Source organism: Hypanus sabinus, chromosome 9 (genome assembly GCF_030144855.1).
Source record: "Hypanus sabinus isolate sHypSab1 chromosome 9, sHypSab1.hap1, whole genome shotgun sequence".
Lineage (NCBI taxonomy): Eukaryota > Metazoa > Chordata > Chondrichthyes > Myliobatiformes > Dasyatidae > Hypanus > Hypanus sabinus.
In genome coordinates this window covers 57545410-57568990 of record NC_082714.1, presented here as the reverse complement: position 1 = coordinate 57568990, position 23581 = coordinate 57545410, and the positions used below count along the sequence as shown (strand labels likewise).

General features: G+C 38.8%; 1 protein-coding gene across 3 annotated transcripts in view; it reads right to left on the bottom strand.

The window, feature by feature from the left end:
* lmf1 (lipase maturation factor 1) overlaps nt 1-23581 on the bottom strand; it is a 649165-nt gene that overhangs the window by 77868 nt on the left and 547716 nt on the right. For all 3 annotated transcript variants that reach the window (XM_059979755.1, XM_059979757.1, XM_059979756.1), the window contains exons 5-6: nt 17856-18039; nt 8873-9026 (exon numbers count right to left, since the gene is read on the bottom strand). In XM_059979755.1, the coding sequence (XP_059835738.1) occupies nt 8873-9026; nt 17856-18039 (338 nt within the window). The remainder of the gene's footprint in view (nt 1-8872; nt 9027-17855; nt 18040-23581) is intronic.

The following is a 23581-nucleotide window of genomic DNA, read 5'->3' as shown; positions in this document are numbered from 1 at the left end:
TCAATGCCATTTGTCTTGACTACGACTTGTAGGGTGATCATCTTTTCAAAATACAGGGCACATTCAAATACAAACAAAAAGAAGGTTAGAAAGTGATGTGAGAAAGATAGCAGTGCTATTGGATGGGGTTTTACAGATCCTACCAACACACTTGTCACCTTGCTCCACTTGCTGGCTTTGGCAGTACGATAAGCAGTATTAAAAAGCTATGTCAGTGTATAACCGTCCGAAGGAACAGGAGGGAAAAACAGTGATAAACTGGCCATAAGCCACGATAAAAGATTGCTCAGGAAAAATGAAAATAATAAATCTACAATGGCATCAAAACGAAGCATTAAATTTATGTCATTAATGAAATGAGGGGCCAAATAGTCTACTCCTGTTCCTGTTTCTTGTGGTCTTAGTTCTAAATAATCATGAATTGACAGCTGCACTTATAGGCATGGCAGTGGACAGCATCATCAAGGCTGAATAAAGCACTTCTAGTAAGCTTTAACATAAATCTTAAAATGTTAAGAAACCTGAGTCAAAATGCCACATTAAAAATGTATTTATTATTATGTCACAACTACTGCTCCCATGGGAGACACAGTTAATCTTAATGGTGACTGTGGAAGATAAAAGAGTAAATGTACAACATCGGATACTGAAAATTTGTTTGCAGAAAGCTCTGAAACTTCCCATTTTTTGCACAGTTTAAAAAACAGGTAATAAAAAATAATTTATTTCTTTTTCTCTCTGGATAAAAATTCAAGAACATGCTCAGACATTCTTGTGTAGGTTTGGTAAATAAATGTTGTGTTAGCTTCCCATAACAAATATGTATGATTTATCTTTTTTAATCCTGACTTCTTGGGGCTGGAAGGGTTAAATTATTCCCAGTGAATGAAAATCCTGCAGTCAGGCAGTGCAGCTCATTAACATATAAAGTTTGTTCTAATTCCAGGACACTAAATGTTCAAAAGAACTAAGTTCTTTATCATCATTTGAATTAGGCAAAATTCAACATACATCAAAAATGTCACTTCTTCTTACAGGGCAAACATTTCATTCAACATAAATTTCAACTGCACGTCATCAATTATTCAAAAAAATAGTAACAAAGGTTATCCCTGCTCTGAATTTCTATATTAATGATTCCTGCAGTGTAATGAATTGCTTAAATCTCCAGATTGTTTCTGGACTCTTGCTCAGCATCAGTTGACAGTATCAAGTACTCCCAGGTGTTACTGAGCAAACATTTGTTGAATATGTGACAGCAGCACTGAATTATGGGGTAAATGGCCTGAATATAATTACGCTAGTTAACAACCTGACAACTTCGTTTATATTTATATAACATAATCTAACATTTATGAAATCTTGAAACTTACATTTGGCTAACCGTACCTATGCTTAATCTTTGATAAAAATGTCCAATCTAATACACCATAATACTTGAACTTTACTCCTAAATAGCACTTGTCTCTTGAAATAACCAATAAATTTAGTTTCAATTTTTTTTCACACAGAGCGGTGAGTATATAAAACTAGCTGCCAGATGAAGTGGTCAAGGCTGCAGTAATATTATTTAAGAAACACTTGGGTAGGTACATGGAGGGGAGGGAATTTAGTGCAAAGGGCTAGTATCCATGCTGTACTACACTATAATCTAAATCTTAAACACACAGGGTTTACATTATGCTTAGACAATTTTACAAATTAAATTATATTTTTACCAAATTTGTCACCAAACTTTGAACTTGTTAGCAATAGAATTCATGGTAATATACATGACAAAGTATTTTGTATGCTAATAGTAGTGAGTAATGTAGTGTATTTAATATTTCAGAAATATTTGAGTAATATTGCAAATATATTGTTTAAGCATTCTTTGTTGTTTATATAATTCATTATGGGATATAGGTACAAACTATGTGAATGGCATATGTCATTACACCATTACGTCATATTTGAGCGCCTCATTAAAGTAAGTAGACCCATTTCCTGGCTCTCATGTTTTACTTTTGATTAGTTTCTAGAGTTACAAAACATAACTGTTGTGATGAAGTAGTTTTAAAACAAGCCCAAGGCAACTACCTACCTGTGAAGTGCAGCACATATTTTCTTCGAGGAAAGAAAGAGACTTTTGAGTTTAAAAAAAGTGCAGCGGACATTTTTTTATTCGTTAGGGGACAGAGACAGTCAAGCTAGATAAAAAGCAGGCAACAGGCAAAATGCAAAGGTTCATAAACAATATCAGGTGGCTACATCAGAAAGGTAGACGTGTTCAATTGCCTAACAGATAACTGGCAAATGTACAATGAACGAATTGAGCAGTAGTTTGAAGCAAACGAAATCACCAATGAGAAACGAGTGTTAGTTTTGCCAAGTGCAACTGAGTTGCATCAGGGACAAATGTGAGTGTAAACAAAATTGCAACATCTAAACCAAAATCTGTCTGGCTGAACACCATTGTGACCGGGGCTCAAATACATCAGACTAAAAAGTTAAATTTTGCAGGTTTAAAAGCAAAATTTACAGAGAAGTAGGACACATACAAAGAGTATGCTAGGGAAACAAAAATAAATAGATTGCACAGGGAAGAGATAAAGATGAACAGTTAAATTAGAGTTTCAAAAAGGGCACTAATTTTCATGCTGTTGATGACAAATCTGATAATGATGAGAGTGACACTGGACTGAGTAGCCTTGAGATTTACAGTGTGGAAACTAAAACAGAATTGGACACTGGCTCAGCTGATTCAGTCATTCCACTAAATGAGTTTGAACAGCATTTCAAAGATAATGAAGCCTGCAGATGTCCAACTAAAAACTTATACTGGAGAAAAGATAACTCCTGTGGGAATAACATTTGTAACAGTGAAATACAATAACCAACAAGCCACTTTGGCCATGTACATGGTAAAAACAGGAGGGTCAGTTTTGCGGGGTCATGAATGACCAATATATCTACAACTTGATTGGAGATCTATCCACATCCCCTGTAATAGAGTGAACTGAAAGTGAATTAAGAAGGGTACTGGATGAGGCTGCAACAGTTTTCAAGGACAGTATCAGAAAACTCAAACATTCCAAGGATAAAATAAAATGTTAAATGAAAATGCCACACCTAAATTTTACAAATCCCATTTGGTTCCTTGTAGCATCCGTGATAAAGTAGCCAGTGAATTACATTGCATAGAGGCTGAAAATATTCTTTTCAAGGTTGAGTGGTGCTCATGGGCAATGCCAGTGGTCCCAGCACCTAAAAGGGATAGTTCTGTCAGAATCTGTACTGATTTTAAGATCATCATAAACCAGGTACTGAGAGTACCCTCAGCCCAGGATAGAAGATATAGAAGCAAACTTTTCTGGGGGAAACACTTCAGCAAAATGGACTTGGCTGAGGCCTACCTACAGAGATGAAAGAAGAGTCAAAAGAACTTCTCACCATAAACACTTACAAAAGGCTTTATTGCTATAACAGGCTTATTTTTGGAATAGCATCTGCACCTTCACTCTGGAAGAAAGCCATGGACCATGTTCTGCAAGACTTCCCAGGCATCCTGGATGACATCACTGTTACCAGTGAGGATGACAAGGAATATATCCAAAATCTCAAGATAGTGTTGAAAATATTAGAAGATTATGAGTTCAGAGTATGTTCGAACAAGTGTGAATTCTTCAAACCAAGCATCACTTGCTGTGGTCACAACATTGACACACAAGAATTATATGAGTATGCTGAGAAAATTCAAACAGTGGTGGATGTCTCAAGGCCAAAGGATGTGTCACCAATGTTGTCCTTTTTAAGATTTGTCAATTACTATAACAGGCTCCTGCCTGCACTACTCCCTGTTACTATTGATAGTGAGGAAGTGGATGTGCTGAGGACCTACAGGTACCTGGGGTGCACCTGGATGACAGACTTGAGTGGAGTACCAACACAGAAGCTGTGTACAAGAAGCGCCAAAGACACTTTTGCTTCCTGATGAGACTGAGGTCCTTTGGAGTATGCAGGTCTCTCCTTCACATGTTCTACCAGTCTGTTGTTGACAGTACAATCTTCTATGCGGTAGTGTGCTGGGGTAACATCGATGTTGATGCCAAAAGGCTCAATAAATTGATCAGGAAGGCTGGCTCTGTATCGGAGTCAAACAGGACACACTGGAGGCTCTGGTAGAACAAAGAACTGTCCGGAAAATCCTAACATTTCTGGACAATGTTTCTCACTCTCTGCATGCTACTTTGCTGAACAAAGAAGCACTTTTAGTAATAGACTAAGACAATGGTGCTCCAAAAGAGTGCTTTAAGAGGTCATTCTTATCCTTGGCAATTAGGCTCTATGATGAGTCAACCTATAGCCAGGAAAATGATAAACTCTTCCTGTGAGACTGCTATTACCCTCTGTTTACCCCACCCTACAATCGCGGACCCCCGATGCAATACTACCACTTCTTAACTGGACGGTGTGAATGTGCACCCATCACTATATAATACTACAGTAATTCTTGCACTACCGACTTGTCAGTGTGAACTTGGAAATCTCGTAAATCTTTTAATCTTTGACTTGTAAATCTTGTACATCTTATTTTTAAGGTAACTTTTTTTTAATTCTTTCTTACTTCTAGTGTTTGTATACCAGTGCACTTGTAATGCTACTGTGACACTAATTTCCTTTGGGATCAATAAAGTATCTATCAAACCTGAGTACTGTGCTCTAGCCTTTGAATGTATTACTACAGATTGGGAAGAAATCGCAAAGGACAAAGCAGGCCAAGACTGCTTTCCAAAATGCAAAGGGAATGGTGGGGTCAGACATGGCACTCACACAGTATAATCCACATCATCCAGTGAAACTTGCCCGTGGCACCTCACTTTATGGCATAGGTGCAGTCATGTCACATGTTATGAGTGATGGAAATAAATGCCCATAGCCTTTGCATCATAAGCCTTTCCCTTATCGCTGCAGAGAAAAATTATGCATGGATTGACAGAGAGTTTTTGAGTCTGGTTTGGGTGTAAAACATTTCAACCAGTACTTGTATGGTAGAGAGTTCACCCTCATTACCGATCATCAACCACTGGTGTCCATTTTTAATCCAAGGAAATATGTTCCACTAATTGCAGCAGCAAAATGCAGAGATTGGCTCTGTTTCTTGGAGAACACAATTATAAGATTGGTCATCCTCTTGAAGTCAGTTATGGAAATATTAATGGATTGTCCTGTTCATCCTTGTTAAAGAAAATAGCTGAAAGATTTACAAAAGAGGACACTCCCCTTGACATATTCTGCCTGATACAAATCAAAAGTCTCCCTACAACAGCAGAGATGATCCAAGAGGAAACCAGAGAAGATCCCACACTGTCTCAGGTCTATATAGCTACCCAAAATTGCTGGAATGTACAGCAGAACTTCCAGCTCCCCCATTTTTACCAGAATTGGGATGAACTTACCTTTGACAAGGCTGCGTTTTGTGGGGATTGAGAGTTGTTGTACCATCCAAGTTGAGAGCGCAAGTGTTAAAGGAGCCACATGCCAGTAATCTAGGCATGATCAAAATTAAAGAGTTGGTTCTAAGATTTGTCTGCTGGCCTGGGATAGATCTGCAGATCGAGCAGCTTGCCATGCACTTTTCGGGATGCTAAAAGCAGTTCCTCTCAATTCCTGGGAATAGCCTGCATTGCCCTGGTATAGGATTAATATGAATTTCACTGGAACATTCATGGACTGTTGATGGAGAGGGGAGACTGCCTTTTGATTGCTGGTGGGTTTGCTTTGCCGTCGGAAAGAGGAGACTGTCTCTTGATTGCTGGTGGGATCGCTCTGCTTCCGGAGAGAGGAGACTGCCTTTTGATCATTGGTTGGATGAGGACTAATCAATCAGGATTGATGGATAACAGGGGTATAAATACTACACAACTAGGCATGTCCAGGTCTCATCCTTGATGTCGATGGCAGAGTTTGTCATCAAAATGTCAGTTAAAATTGATACCAGCTGGAAGCCCGAGAAGAGTTTATTCATAATTGAGGTGCATTCTATATTGACTTTGAATTTGTAGCTAAGTAGGGAGGAGTATTGTGCATTTATTCATAATTCATCATGGGTAGTTGGACAAAGTACTTCACTATGCCACCACATCATATTTGAGTGCCTCACTAAAATAAGTAGACCTATTTCCCGTGTTTTTCTTTTTATTAGTTTCTGGAGTTACAAGACATAACAAGTGACAAATGTTTTCATCCTATGAGAGGATTGTTGAGAAATACCTCAGTAATCTGAGGAATCTGCTGGGGGACATGATTAATTGATGACTGAGACACTATGCACCTCCTTATCTTCTTGAATAACTATGATAATAGCAAACTGAATTTGGATGGTAACACCCAAGGTTTGCATGAAGAAAAACAAGTCCGTAGGTATTAGGTGACTTCCTTTTCTGCTGTAAATCAAGCTGAGACACAGCCATCAAATGGTGCAGAATGGTTAGGTTTACAATTGTGCCAAGGATCTGCAGCTGATGGGGATGTGCTTTGAGAGGAAAGCAAGATGTGAGGAAGCAGATTAAGAATCAGAATGCCATCAAGTTTGAAGGTAGCATGGCACTAGGCAGCCTCTCATTAATCACCAATCTATAACATCCTGAGCACACTCTCTCCCATAGTCATAAGGGTATGGATATGTGCCAGTCCCCTTTGGTTGTTTACCTTTGCTATTGCCTATGATTTCTTGTCTGTGTTAAAGAATGTCACACAATTTTGACTGCATTATTTCTCATTTTTAAAAAGTGGAAGTGTATGCTATGAGGTAAGACCATAAGACACAGGAGCAGAATTAGGCCATTTGGTCCCATGAGACTGCTCTGCCATTCAATCATAACTGATTTATTATCCCATTCAATGCCATTCTCTTGCCTTCTCTACATAACCTTTGACTCCCTTTCTTACTAAAAAACTATCAGCTTCTGCTTTAAATATACATAATGACTTGGTCTCCACAGCCTTCTGAGGCAACGAATTCCACAGATTCACCATCCTATTCCTTGAACGAGGGAAATAAGGTATGCAGTAATGCTAAATATGTCAGGGTATAGTGAATCACACAAATATTAGGTGGCAAATACATCGGACAAATTTCAAGACTGTGGTACATTGAGCAGTGCCTACAGAAAGCATGCAGCTGGTGGGAGATGTTGTGAATTGAAGCTAACAACTAAAGTGAAGTCAGACCATCTTGTAGCAGTACATCCAGATCTCCAGGGGTCATTTCCTGCCATTGACTGTCGTGGCAATCTCTCATCCAACCCTCCCTTGTTTTGTCCACCAATCACCCTATCCTCTGTCTCAGCACTCTTCCCCTCCATTTTATACTACCTATTTCTCTTCTCCACTCTCAATCATGATGCAGGGTTTTGACACAAATGTTGATAATTCCATTCCCCCCACAGCTGCTGCTTAATGAGCAGATTGTTTGAGGCTCCAGATTCCATCATCTGCAGTCTCTTGTATGTATCTCTACTGCTATGTCATTCTTCAGCAACTCCAACATCTTTGGCAACAACAATACGTGCCCCTTTTAAGATCTGAAAACCATTCACCCTGAAGAGATGTGTAGCTTATGAATAGCACAGTTAGTCTGGCTCCACACAGCAATCAGCTATCTGAACAGGTGATAGAAAGTATACAGAGTCATAGAGTCATACAGAACAGAAATGCCTGACATGTCCACGTCAATCAAGGTGACCGAATAAGCTAATCCCTTTTGTCCGCATTTGGCTTGTATACCCTCTAAACTGTTCCTATCCATGTACTTTTCCAAATGTCTTTTAAACACTGTTATTGTAGCTAGCTGAACTATGTTTTCTGGAAGCTCACTCATACATGCACCAGACTCTGCATGAAGAAGATGTTTTATTTATTGGGACACAGCGTGGAACAGGCCCTTCCGGCCCTTCAAGCTGTGCCGCCCAGCAACCCCCAATTTAATCCGAGCCTAATCACAGAACAATTTATAATGACCAATTAACCTATCACTGATATATCTTTGGACTGTTGGAGGAAACCAGAGCACTCGGCAGAAACCTACGCAGCAACGCAGAGAATGTACAGATTCCTTACAGGTAGTTGTAGGAATTGAGCCCCGGTCTTTAATGTTGTAAAGCACTGTGTAAACCACTATGTTACTATCCTCCTGAAATCCCTTTTAAATCTTTCCCTTCTTACCTCTAGTTTTTGGTTCACTTTCACTAGGGAAAAGACTGTGTGAGCTCAACTTGTCTATGCCCCTCATGCAAGTTTATTCACCTCTCACCCTTCAGACTTCTACATTCTACAGATAGTCTGCCCAACCTGTCACTATAACTCAGGTCCCCAAGTCTTGGAAACTTTCTCATATAATGCCTTTGTTTTCTGAACATATTCAATGAAATCCTAACTATGGAAAACTCTATCATGGACAGTCCCAAACCCAATTGAGAATGTAAGGCAGGGCATGGGCCTAGTAATTCCATCCTGTAGAAAACCTTGCACTACAGAAGCTCCAAAGACCTCATTCCTAGAAGAGGAAGGATACACTCAGACAGGGTACACCTGGGGAGAATGTGAAATACTGTAGCGAGCTACCTTTGGTGGCCAATGCCCCAGCAGGGTTGACAGGCTAAGTACATAAGTAAGTAAGTTAACTATGGATAAGGTTATCAGCAACCTGCATAAAAATTAATTAAACACTAACATTATTTCATACAACTGGGCATACTTGAAGCAGATTAAGTAAAACATCAGATCTCAGCATATTTGTGATGAATCTCAACTCATGAGAGATCATGAAAAATACTGTTTGTGTGAAAGAGGACAATATTATTGGGTTATAGAGCTGTTCCCCGCTTCGTACCTTCCAAAGGCTCCATAGGTGTTGACAATTCGCAATGGATTAAAGGAAGTGTTCATCATTTGTGTCGAACTAAACAGGTTTACAATCACCGGTAGACTGAGGTAAGCAATGAGGACCCCAAAGGAGATGTTCAGACAACGTCGAATGAAGGCACCTGAGAAAGAAAGCATTGAGAATGACGGCTTTAATGCAGTGCTGTAGATCAATATACATGTTTCAGAAATGAGAAGTGCTAGCTGGTGAGATGAATGTTGAGATGGGCAGATATCCATTTATCATTCCAGTCTCTCCTCCTTTTCATAGCTCTTTGTGTGGCCTTCTATCATATAGACAGATAAAACACTGATGTGTGTTACAGACTGACTCAGTTAGTTTGACACACTGCTCCTATCGTGCTCATCAAAACAAACTGGGGCTTGAGCTGTGGCGGCTAATACTGTCTAAGCAGGTCAGGGTAGGAGCTGCGGGAAGAGAAACTGGCTGAAGACTCTTCTTCAAGGTTTGATAAATGGCCTTTGACCTGAAATGATAACTTTTTTTTCTCTTTCTATAGTTACTGCCTGACCTGCTAAGTATTTCCAGCATTTCCTGATTTTATTTCAGATTTCCAGCATCTTCAGCTTTTTTGATTTCCAAACAGCAATAGGGTCTGTGGTTTCCACATACTGACTGCTAAACAACACACATATAACCACAGCATCAGCCAGATGGTGGATAGTCTTCATCTGGATGCTGACTTCCTGATTCCCTAAAGATCATCTAAAGTGTGTAAAACTCAGTTAGAGGGTACATGGAATGTTAACTGTGCTCCTGATTGAATGCAGCAAGAACAACACTGGTTCTTGACAGTTCCCTTGATTGGATTGTCTACAACCAGGCTCAACAGCCATCCACTTTGAAAGCATCTCCTTTTCTGCAAAATCTGAGTACTGGGAAGGACAAGAGAAATTTATATAGATGCACCATAGAAAGCATCCTATTCAGATGCATCACAACATGGCAAGGCAACTGGTCTGCCTTGGTCCACAGGAAACTGCAAAGAGTTGTGAACATAGTTTAGCAGATCATGAAAACCAGCCTCCCTTCCATGAACTCTTTCTACACTTTCAAGTGTACCAGCCAACATAATCAAAGACCCCTTGCACTCCATGCATTCCCACTTCTCCCCACTTCCACTGGGCAGAAGATACAAACGCCTGAAACTACATATCACCTGGCCTAAAGACAGCTGTCATTATCCTGCTGTCATAAGACTACTGAATGGACTTCTTGTATGATACAATGGACTCTTGACCTCACAATTTACCACATCATAGCCTTTCGCCTTATTATCTGCCTGCACTAAACTTTCTCCATAACTGCAGTACTATTTTCTGCATTCTGTTACTGCTTTTGCCTTGTTCTGCGTTAATATACTTGTGTGATTAAATTATCTGTATGCATGGCACACAGAACAAGATTTCTCACTGTACTTCAGTACATGTGACAATAATAAACCAATTTGTCCATTTAGAAAGCGTACTGTGGGAGCATAATCACTTCCAAGTCACCAAAGTCTCACACCATCACTAACGTTCAATACTGTCTACTCAGAGAAGCCAAGACAAGTGATAGGTGTGGACTCAACAGTATCTATAGAATGTACTTAAAAAAAGAGAACATAAGAAAATAGGCAAGAGTACGCTCTCAGGTCCACCTATCAATTAGTGTGATCATGGCTGATCTATAATGGGCTCAAATCCAGTTCTTTACATTTTTCCATACTTTATCAAAGTATTTATCCACCTCCACTTTAAATACTTCTAAAGATTCAAATACCACTAACCATCAGGCAGAGAATTCCAGAGCTTCAATAGACTCTATGAAAATATATTTCTATGCACCTCAATTTCCAATAACCAATGTTGATATTGATGTAACATTCCTTCAGCCAAGAATCTTGCACCAGTGCAAACATCTAGCCTGTCAAGCCTCCTGATATGTTTGAATAAGATCATCATCATTTTTCTAAAATCCAATATAGACAGGCCAAAACTGTTAAGTCTCTTATGGTAATGCAACACTCTCAACCTGGTAAACCTCCTAAGTTACCATATCTTTTTTATAGGTAAGGGGATAAAACTATGCACAGAATTCCAGCTCTGACCTCAATGAAATCTTGTATAATTGCAAAAAACCTCCTTATTATTAAACACGAACTGCTTTGCAATGAAGGCCAGAATGCAATTTGGCTTCTCAAGTACTTATTGGACCTGCCTATGAATGTTTTGTGATTTATGCACTCTCTTTGCACTTCACCCACTTGCAGTTTTTCTCCATTTAGAAAATAACCTGCATTTTGTCCTCTCAACCTGAAGTGCACAACCTCACACTTCCTCACAGTAAACTTTATTTGCCATTCTTTTGCTATTCAGTCAATCTATCTGTACCCTATTCCAGAATCACAGCATTCTTGCAACAACATGGCCTTCTACCTATTTTCATATCAACCTTATGAAACCTTATGTAACCATTTCTTCCTCCAAGTCATGAACGTAAATAGTGAACAATTAAGGACTAAGAATTATGTCGATGCTTTCTCTCAAAATACAGATTCACCTTCATATGAGCTGTTTAGTCTCTTGCTGCTGGATTCTAAAAGCTTTTCCGTTTCTGGTCTAACAGTGGCCCTTACCTCTTTATATAATCTCGTTTTCTAATTTAATTTTGTCTCCTTTGTTAACCATGCTTTCTGTTTCTTTCTCATGGATACCTCATTTTGTCTAGTATAAACTGTTTCTGAGTTACATTGACCAGGTATTTGAATATTTACTACTTTTCTTCTATTGACCCATCTCTTAGTTAATTTATCCAGTACACTTAGGGCAACGCTTCTCTCATACCAATAAAATCACTCTTAGTTAAACTGAAGACACTAGTTATGGACCTATGGCGTTTATTCTCAAACTGCATTGTGATCATAACCTCCTTGGGGATCTTTGAACGCAGGATATTATACTAATCCTTTCTCAATACCCAAGAGTAAATCCAAAATAGCCCATTCCTGAGTAGGTTCTGCAATGTACAGCTCTAAAAAGCAATCTCTTGGGTATTCCACAAAATCTTCTATGATAGCTTTTCCAGTTTGATTTGTTCAATCAATATATAGATTGGCACCTCCCATAATAATTACAGTTCCTTTCAAATGTGCCCTTGATACTTCCCCATTATTAATCCCCTGATATTCCCTACTTCCTGAGGAGACTGAGGTCCTTTGGAATATGCAGGCCTCTCCTTCACATTTTACACCAGTCTGTTGTTGCCAGCACTGTCTTCTATGTGGTGGTGTGCAATGGCATCAATGTGGGTGATGCCAATGGGCTCAATAAACAGATTAGATGGGCTGGCTCTGTTATAGGAGGCAAACTGGACACACTGGAGGCTGTGGTAGAACAAAGGACCCCAAGGAAAATCCTGGCAATTCTGGACAATGTTTCTTACCATCTGAATGCCACCTTGGCTGAACAGAGAAGCACCTTTAGTAGTAGAATAAGACAATTGCACTGCTCCACAGGGCGCTATATGAGGTCGTTCTTACCCTCGACCATTAGGCTCTATAATGAGTTCATCTGTAGCCAGGGAAGTGTTGATACTCTCCTGTTGACTGTTTGAGGTAACTTGGAGTTTTTATTCTTTTTTCACTTCTCTTCTAATATTTGTATATCTGTGCACTTGTAATGCTACTGTAATTTCCTTTGGGATCAATAAAGTATCTATCTATCTTAATGCACTTGAGACCTATTGAGAGGTCACATTTTGGAGGTCTATAGATTACTCCCAACTTTGTCTTTCTTCCCCTGCTACTCATGAAAAATCACAACTTAACCAATGGCTTCTTTGTACAATTTTATGTCCTCAACCTAATGACACATACCTAGATTATATAAAGTATAAAGTTTATTGCTAAATTCACAGAAGTTATTGGTCTATCAAGTCCCAAGCAGCATTTCTGCTCACTACAAACTTCCTCCCCTTTTTAACTTCATTAACATATCCCTCTATTTCTCGACTTCTTTGTGCTTATGCAGTTTTTTTTTGAACACACCAAACAGTATTTCCCTTAGATACTTTATGTAATGAAACTTAAATCCAACTCATCACTCCACTCAACCTTCTAAGTTCTGAGCTATCTTAAAAAATGTTGCTAATGTTGGTCTCTCACAGAGCACTTAGCCCCACTCTGCTTCAGGGCTCCAAATTAGATTCTACATGCACATACTACAAAACCTAAAGGAGCTGGATGACTGCTACCATTTATTTGGAGTGGAAGGGACTGGGCAAGGAGCATAAATAATACCAGTGCTATCACATCTCATTTTTCAAAGAACTCTATCAAATTAAAACAAATACATTCTTTACAAATTGGTATTTTAATAACTATAAACTTCAACAGTAATCGCTCAATGTAACTGAAACAAACCTGACTTTTATTTCATTTCAATTCAAAGATTCTGGATCTGGTAAATTAACTTTTCCCAAAGCTTAATTGGCATAAATGAATATTTAATGAACACATCTTTATGATATATTGGGCAATAGAGCAAAATAATGAGCTAAGTGACATCGCAGAGTTAAGAGTTCAGATGTTGTTCTGGCTCGGGCTGTTTGCTGAGTAACAAATAAATCAAACTGCTTAATGACCCAGGTGTTAACACACTCTCATTAATTACACATACAAAGTGACATGTTTCAGGAATTATTATTTTGAAAGCAATCATGAAATAATATGGAAGCAACCATGGTAATGCTATAAAACGTTCAATAAACCTTAACCTACAAACAGATTTTTTTTAATGCAGAAAGAAGATTTGCTGAATGGTCGCAGGAATACCCTGTTTTTACTCCATAATGATTCTGAACATACTCAGGCAAATTTTGAAGCTGCACCTGATACTGCTCCAATCCTGACTGGAAAATGTGTGTGCGTGTTAGTTTGTTTGTTTGTTTGGGAATAGGAAGACAGATAGTGAGAGAGAAAGAGAGAGAAACCAAAGAGAGTGTTTACAGAAAATCCTTCACCAATTAATACTACTTCACTACTACATTTTAGATCAACAACAAAAATAGCGTCTGGTCTGAGGACATTACTATTTGTCAGCTTGGATGTGGATTTACCATAGGCTTGGACAGGGATAGGAGCAGAAAGAATGGAGAAGTATTTAATTGAGGGTGGGTGAATTATGACACTATTTGGCAGGAATGGGAGCATAAATTGGGAACAGATGTACTCAAGGAAATGCACAATTGAAATGTGGAGGTTGTTCAGGGAGCACTTGCATAAAGTTCTGGTTAGTTTTGTCCCATTGAGGCAGAGAAAGGATGGTAGGGTGATGGGACTATGGTTAACAAGAGATGTGGTACATATTGACAAGAAGAAGAAAGCTTACTTAAGGTTTCGGGAAGCAAATATCAGACCAGGCTTAAGACAGTTACAAGGTAGCCAGGAAGGAGCTCAAGAATGGACTCAGGAGATCTAGAAGGGAACATAAGAAGCCTTGGTGGAACAACAGAAAACCCTAAGGCACTCTACACTTACATGAAGAACAGGAGAATGACTGGAGTGAGGGTAGGAGTGATCAGGGATAAAATGTGCCTGGAGTAGGAGGTGGTAGAGATACTTTGCATCAGTATGCAGCAGTAAAATAACCTTATTGAATTTTGAGGGGAACATAGAACATACTAATATGCTGGAACATGTCGACATTAAGAAATAGAACAAGCTGGAGCTTCTTGAAACATCTTGATAGATAAGCCTGGAGTTGTACTGGATATACTCCAACAGGAAGTGAGGGAAGAGATTGCCTCACCTTTGGTGATAATCTTTGCATTTTCACTTGCCACAGTAGAACCAGAAGATTGGAGGGTGGCAATCCTTTGTTCAAGAAAGCTGATAGAGATAATCCTACGAATTATAGGCCAGTGAGTCTTACATCAATAATGGGCAAAGTATTGGAAAGGATTCTTAGAGAGAAGATTTACAAGCATTTGAAGAAGCATAGTTTGATTAAGTTTAATCAACACAGGTTTATGAGGAGCAGGACTTGCCGCAAGAGCCTGATAGAATTCTTTGAAAAAGTGACAGAACAAATAAATAAATATAGAGCAGTAGATGTGGTGTATGTTGGTTTTAGTAAGATGTTTGAGAAGATTCCACATGGCAGGCTCATTCAAAAAGTCAGGAAACCTTTGATCCCTCAAGGTTGCTAAACAAGTTGATAGGGTGGTTAACAAGGCAGAATGCATGTTGACTTTCATGAACTGGAGGACCGAGTTCATGAAATTTGAAATAATGTTGCAGCTCTATAAAACTCTGGTTAAACCACACTTGGATTGTTCGTTCAGCTCTGGCTGCCTCATTATAGGAAGCTTTAGAGAAGGTGCAGAGGAGATTTACCAAGATGCTGCCTCGATTAGAGAGCATGCCATTTGAGCAACACACACACAATGCTGGAGGAGCCTCTAATGGTTGGGATAAATGAACAAACACCAGTATCTCTGCCCTAATTATATTTGTTGGGTCTGACAAGCAGGCTATATCATATTTATCTGCAATACCACAGCTGATCATTTCTTTTCTAAATTCTAGATATGGCATGAGATTATCAGGTGAAAAGTTTCTTTGAGAAACCATAATGTCCCCGCCAACTCATGGGGATTTCCTGGTTAAAGACAACTTAAAATGGAGGAGGAGCATGTGGGTTTGCACTGAGAACCACCAGTTCTTGTTTTGGGAGTTTACGTTTTGTAAAATACCACCTGCCTATTCCCATCATACACCTCCTACTCCAACTATAGCAGAGTCTGCAGATCTCCCTTGGCTTCGTCCACCACAAAGGAAAACACAAAACTCAACATATGTCATCCTCAATCTCAAGGGTAAGTCTAAGGAGCCCACAATAGACATAACTGATATCTACAATAAACACAAGAAATCTGTAAATGCTGGTAATTCAAGTAACACACATACAATGCTGGGAGAACTCAGGTCAGGCAGCATATATGGAAATGAATAAATGGCCAAAATCCTTCTCCAGAACTGAGAAAGAAGGGGGAAGATGTCAGAATAAAAAGATGGAGAAGGGGAAAGAGGCAAACTGAAGGTGACAAATAAAGCCAGGTGGCTGGGAAAGGTCAAGGGCTGGAGAAGAAGGAATCTGATAGGAGAGGAGAGTGGACCATAGGAGAAAGGGAAGGAGGAGGGGACCCTTGGAAGAGATAGGTAGGTGAGAAGAGGTAAAAGGTCAGAATGGGGAATACAGGAGACAAGTGAGCACCAAACACAATAGACAAACTCAGAAGATTTGTAGGTAAAGTGATGCCTCACCTGGAAGGACAGTTTGGGCCCTGAATGGAGGTGAAAGGGGAGATAAATGGGCAGGTGTAGCACTTAGGCCACTTGAAGGGATAAGTCCTGGGAGGGGGATTAGTGGATAAGGGAATCATAGAAGGAGTGCTCCATGATATGTTTAGTGGCAAGATCCCTTTGGAAATGGCAGTAGTTGGAAAGGATGATGTGTTGGAATATCTACAATGTCTTTTCTGACAATAGGATAGCTGACCATCTGAACTATAGCCTATGAGGTGACAGCTCATAGGTGAGATAGGTGAGGCGGTATAAAAACTTTTTAAATGTTTAATAAATTGTCCAAAACCAAGAGAAGTCAATACATAACTGGTGTCTTTCAACTATTCCTTGTTCACTAATTCTTTATTTACATGCAAATTGTACCATGGGAAACAAGAGAAAATCTGCAGATGCTCAAAATGCAACACACACAAAATGCAGGCAGGCAGCATCTATGGAAAAAAGCAGAGTCAACGTTTCAGGCCAAAACCATTTAGCAGGACTGGAGAAAAACAGCTGAGGAGCAGATCTGAAAGATGAGGGGGGGAGAGAGAAGTACCTGGCGATAGGTGAAATTGTGTGGTATAAACTGGCGGTGAAGACGTGTTCCAAGAAAGGATACATAGCTGTAGTAGCGGGTCTGGGTAAGCACATGGTCAAAGAGTTGAAGAGCATCAGAGTGAGCGAGAGTTTCACTGAACTCCTGTGGAAGGGAAGAATTAAACTCTTCAGGATAGGCATCCTGGAAAAGACTTTGCAGAGTAGTAATCAAATCACAAACAAGAGTAAAACTGCAGATGCTAGAAATGCTTTTTGGGAACATGTCTTCACCACCAGCTTATACCACATGGTTCCACCTATCGCCTGGTGTTTCTCTCTTCCCTCCACACCCCCTCCCCAACCCACCTTTCAAATCTGCTCTTCAGATCTTTTTCTCCAGTCCTGCCGAACGGTTTCGGCCTGAAACGTCGACTGTACCATGGGTATGTCTGTAATTCTCTTCAATTGAAATGGTGGAATCCAGTGCATACATTTTTCAAGTGGGTTGCAAAGAGTTGAAATGAGAGAAACTGGATGCGAGTGACAAGAATTCTAGCAGAAAACAATCAAGTGTGGCTGAGGAAGCTGAAAATATGCGATAAAGTTATGTAGCACTGCTAAGTTGCTGTCAGGTTCATATGTTCATAGCTTACAAGTTTCAAAGTGATAATGAAAACTGAAGAGAACTGGAATTATCATTGCTGGCTGTATACGGGAAACAATATGGATGTTTTCACATTTCTGTGAGTTGATCTAGTCTGTAGGTTGCAAAATACACAACAGTCTATAAACTAACTGATTAATACACTTCGGACTTGAAATTCTGAATCTTACTTAACTTTAAGTTCTTCTTTAGTTTATCTGCTACCAAAAGAATAATCATATTCTACCCCAGAGGTAGTAATATTAGTATTAGCTGATATTCTGAATCAAGCCTCATTTTATTAATGATGAAAAACTGCTGTGCTTCATTGTGAATGAGTTGAGAAACTAATGTAGAGTTCGTTGAAAAGGCCTGAGTCTGAAACACTGAGCAGATCATTAATCAATATTACATACCATAATGAGTAGGTGGTTTCTGACCTACTGCCTCTTTATCCTGAATCATGGATACTTGATCTTTGGCTTTGCCTTTTCGTGAGCTGAAGAGGAAGGCCAGATTGGAGTCATCAAAGCAAGCAATACTGGGAACAATAGTCAACCAGTTTAAGAAACTGAGATTCCCACTGATGATGAGTAAGACCTGAAGAGAAGGGATAAAAATCAAATTAACAGCTGAAGCATAACACCAAAACTGCATTGTAAAATTTTGGTACAAAATTTATATAGTATAAATTAATTACTATCAAATAATTTTACATTCAGAATCATTTTATTACAGTACACCAAAATACCAAACCATTTGCTCTTCCTTTCTATATATGTTATTCTGTTTCATAAGATAAAGGAACACAATTTAATTTTCATTTTTTTCAATTTTTTTGGTTCAACAAATCCAACTTTAATTGAATAATTTTCTTGTCTTCACTTAGAAGGTATCTAACTAAAGTATGATCTAAATTTCTTCTCACCCGTGCATAAACACATACAAAATACCTGAATTTATTTTCTTTATTTACAAGGGGTGATTGAAAAGTTCATGGCCTATGGTAGAAGGAGTCAATTTTAGAAAACCTAGTGTAGCGGTGTGCTACACGCAGCTCTAAAATTACGACACGGAATCGGTAACTGCAGTCGAAGGAAAAAACTTTATTCGAAATCCTCAGCCTCACTTTTAAGCCTCCCTCAACCTGCCCCCCGTGGCGCAGAGGCTCCAAAGCTCTGTGCTCGCAAACCCCTGTAGGCTATCTAATTGTGAGCCGGTTCGGATGTGCCAGGAAATGGGTCGCCACACTAGCACATTTATTTTTCAACACAGTCCCCTCCTACATTTACACACTTACTTATCAGGAGTGATTGATAAGTTCATGGCCTAAGGTAAGAGATGAGTTATTAACTTCAAACTTTCTGCATAATCACTCAAAGAGTTGAACTGCACGTGCATGTAACGAGAGCTGTTTAACTCAACTCCTTCTGCCTTAGGCTACGAACATCAATCACCCTTGCTGTGGACACTTTCTGGAGGTCCAAGATCCATATGCTCCACGACCGCTGGACTAAGTGTGTAAATGTAGGAGGGGACTGTGTTGAAAAATAAATGTGCTAGGTTTTCTACAATTGGTTCCTTCTACCTTAGGCCACAAACTTATCAATCACCCCTAGTACTTTTTTCCTGTTATGGAGAGGCTAGACAGGTTGGGATTTATTTTCCTAGAACTGAGGAGGTGAAGTGACCTTACAGATGCTTACAAAATCATGAGGGATACAGGTAAGGTGAATGGTCACAGTCTTTTTCCCAGGATAGAGGAATCCAAACCAGAGGACATAGATTTAAGGTGAAAGGGGAAAGCAACCTGAGAGGCAAATTTTTCACATGGACATGTACAAGGAACAAGTTGTTAAAGGAAGCTGTACCACCAAGATCAACTACGATGTTTGGACAAGTGCATGGATAGAAATAGCCTAGAGGAATATGGACCAATTGTAGGCAAATAGAACTAACTCAGAGAGACATCATACTCAGTATGGGTGAGATGGGCTTAAGAATCTGTTTCTGTGCTTTATAACTCTAGTTTGTTAACTTATCCTTGTTAGAACACTCTATTTCACATACTTCAATCCTATTTTGATGTTCAATAATTTCATTATTTATTGCAATAACTGAGATGACTTTTGTGTGCAATATGTTTGGTGTCTAATGTGTACTCTGTGTCTACATTACAGCACCAAAATATACAGGATGGCCCAGTTTATGCATCAGGATGTTCAAATCTAATTAATATTAGTCGAAGGCAGAAATGTTGGATCCTAGTAGAGAATGAGAGATCCTAGTAGAGATGCAACACTGAGCATCATAGGAAGTCATTCCTACCTGTGGCCATCAAACTTTACAACTCCTCCCTCAGAGTGTCAGACACCCTGAACCAATAGGCTGGTCCTGGACTTATTTCCACTTGGCATGATTAACTTCTTATTATTTAATTATTTATGGTTTTATATTGCTATATTTCTTCACTATTCTTGGTTGGTGCAGCTGTAACAAAACCCAATTTCCCTCAGGATCAATAAAGTATGTCTGTCTGTCTGAGAAATGGAAATTTATTAAGTAAATTTAGAGAAAAGTTTTGGATGAACTTTATAGTTTATTGAAATGTGCTAGGCTTAGCAGCAAAGACAAATGTTCTGCAGAAGAACACTAAGAGAGTTAAGCTACCAAAGATTTCTGCTGCAAAAGAGGCAAAAGGTTTTTCTCATCTTAATCTCTTGCTGTGTTCAAATCCTGTATGCTGTATTTAACTCATTTAAATTCAAGAGAGACAGACTCATTTCTACTTGAGAATTTTTCTATGCGATTCTATTTCTTAGGGAAAAGTATGAAGATTTTAACAAGAGTAACCAAAATGAATGGAAAGCTGATTTTCTAGTTTAGGCAGAAGAACAGTACAATGCTATCTGGAATGTGGACAAATACACAGATTAGAAAGGATGGAACGGTTTTCCAAATATTGTCAGTTAAGAAAAACAGTTGTATAGGAACACAAAAAAACTATAAATCAATGCAGAAGATTGTGTCATTCTCAAAATAAGTCAGTCTCCTTGCAGAATTGATATTGCCTATATTTGCGTAGGAAGGTTAGTAGAAGGCAGCACTAAGATTGTGGAGGGCAGTGCAAAGGCTTGTGAAGATAACAACAATTTACAGTTGTCAGTGGGAGTTAAAGAAAGCTGCACACTAGTAGAATTAGTCAACAGATATTTTTAGGCTTCTTTTGACATGCTGATGCTGGAGTGGCCTTCGTTTTACATTTCTTTCCTTTGATGCTTGGCATGTGGCTCTGCACATTATACAGAGCTCTTTTATTTATCAAACATCAAAACTGAGGAGGGAAATTCACTGCTTCATAAGCCAGTTGCATTACTGACATTAATAATATCAATGATCTAGCAGTTCATGACTAAACTGACAAATCAGGTTATTATTATCATATAAACAGAATACAGTGATAAGTTTTGCTTTGTCAAAAAATATTAGATGAGGATCTTTGAGTGAGTTTATTTCTATGGCAAATGCTCATTCAAACGTTCCTAGAATTATGTCAGCTGCCTCTGTGCCAAATAGAACATAATGACACTTGTTGATTCTAAATGAACAGTATTCCAAAGTCTTTGGGGGTAATACATTAGGGGTGGGCTGTGACTTTACTATTTCATAATGAAACAATGCAGACAACTTCATATAAAATGATATATTAGAGTCATATGATTTGTACTCAAGAGAGAGATGTGGCATTTTTGTTATAAAATAGCCTCATGAGCAATGAATTGTGCACACTGGCAATGCTATGCCAACCAATTTTTAAAGCCTAATTATAACTAGTGGCTTAAGTTTTGGAAAGGTCCATAATGAGCTATAAAACAATTCTCACAGCCTCCAATTCTTCCATTGCAGTGAGGTTATATGTGCAATTTAGTCAATTGCAACTGACATTTCATTTACAAAGTGTTTTACTCTGAGGCTCTTTGCTTGCGGCAGAGTAGTGAATTAATTGGACTGGATTTGGGCACTCTCCCAGACTCCGTCATTCCAAATTTCTCCAGTATTTTACTTTCTATGATGTATACTTTTAACATTATTGCAAATAATATCATAGAACAAAGCACCAGCATGATCCTGACATTTTTTCTGGCTACATATTTCTAAAGGTATAGCCACTCAAAAGTGCAGGGAAAAAAAATTCATTTTCAGAAGAATGCACCAAATAGTAACTTCCACATCTTCTATTACAGGGAAATAAAAGCTTGGCAATTTTAAGTCAGGCATTTGAGGGTACATGGTGAACAAAATAACACATTTAGCTTTCCTGCTAAATATAGCTCACGTCTCAGGAACAGAAAGCATTTGGATGTTGTGCATGCATTCAATATCTGAAGCAGGAGATAGAGAAAGATCCTTGCTGGAAATTGGATTGCATAGTCACATGCATTTGTGATGCAATTACAATATTAAAAAAACCCTTCACTGCAAATCAGGAACCATACTATTTGCAAGATATATAATAGTCAAGTTCCAAATCTCTATGCACTTGATACAATGATAAAGCACAAAACATGCATAAACTCCCACAAAATTAAATGCAATGATTTTTTTTAAAATCACACAGGCATACCAATACTATCTGTGGTTCATGTAGAGATTAATTTTAAAATATTTATTTCAACCTAACTTAAAGATCATGCCAAAAAGGGATGAAACTATCCACAAGTACCCATGAACATCAATTGGCTGTAAAGCATCATGACCAACTCTCCCTAGTCTCTACCCATGAAGATCGAGAGAGGCACAAATTCAACTGGGTATCAGTAAAAGCCACGATGCAAGCAAACACGCAGCATGCAGAATTCCACAATCAATTCTATAAACAGACATATAGACCAATCCTATTGATAAGCCAATGTGGGCAAAATTTCAGACCACGACACACAGAGTTTGCCATGAAATGATGGGAACATCTCCCTGCATCACAGTTGAGTTTCCATGGTGACAACATTAATAGGCATGTGGGGGCCGAGCACTCAGAGGACACATCACAAATGAACAGTGCACTGATGATGTCTCTCGTACAGTTACGAAACATTTGCAAATGGATTGCCAAGATCGGAGAACAACTGAACCCAACCATCAACCATCCGAGCAACATATTTTCCCAGTTATTTCTGTCACTTGTGAATCACACATATGTATTGATGCAGCCATTCAGCATATTAGATTTTCAACAGCAATGATCTTAGAAAACCTCAATGAATTTCCCTGCTGCTTTGTAATCAGTAGACAAATTCAGTGCTGTGCAAGCAACACACACAAAATATTGGAAAATATTCCCAGAACCGTTTGTGGTGCACAGACCCGCTCATCGCTTGGAAACCGTCCCAACGCCTTGTGGAATTTCCATTGGCGGCGTCATGGCAACATTCAAAACAGTTTTGGATTTTGGATGTTTTTGGATTTTGCAATTTTGGATAAGGGCTATTCAATGTATATACATATACTTATGTAGTAGCTCTATCACTGCAAATGCCTCAGGCCCTTTACAGGACTATTATAAAGTAGCAGATAAGTAACAGTAGAGTTGGACAAAGTATTGGAGGTGGAAATAACTTATCATAATGAAAACTAAGCACATTTGGCCCACGGGGTCCATGATAGCAAATCACTTTTCTTTTTTTTCCCCCTGTAGTACTGCAATTTATTTTATCTCTCTCATGTTATCATCATCTCTCCCTTTAATTTTTCCACTTACCTAGACTTGGAATAGATTGCAACAGGCAAGTAATCTGTCAGCATGTCACTGGGCTATGGAAATAAATCAGAGTACGATGGAAATCTATGAGCTCACTTGCAATCTCCACAAAGTTAAGATTGCATAAATATCCCTGGAAGTGTGAGGCAACATTACTAACTGCTGTGCTGTTCTGCAGTATCTAAATCAATGAAAGTTCAAAGTAAATTTATTATCAAACTACATATGTCACTATTTGCAATCCTGAGATTCTTTTTCTTGAGGGCATTCACGGTAAATACAAGAAACACAATGAAATTAATGAAAGACTGCCCCAATAGAGCAGACAATCAATGTGCAAAAGACAACAAACTATACAAATACAGAAGAAAAATAAGAAATAATAAT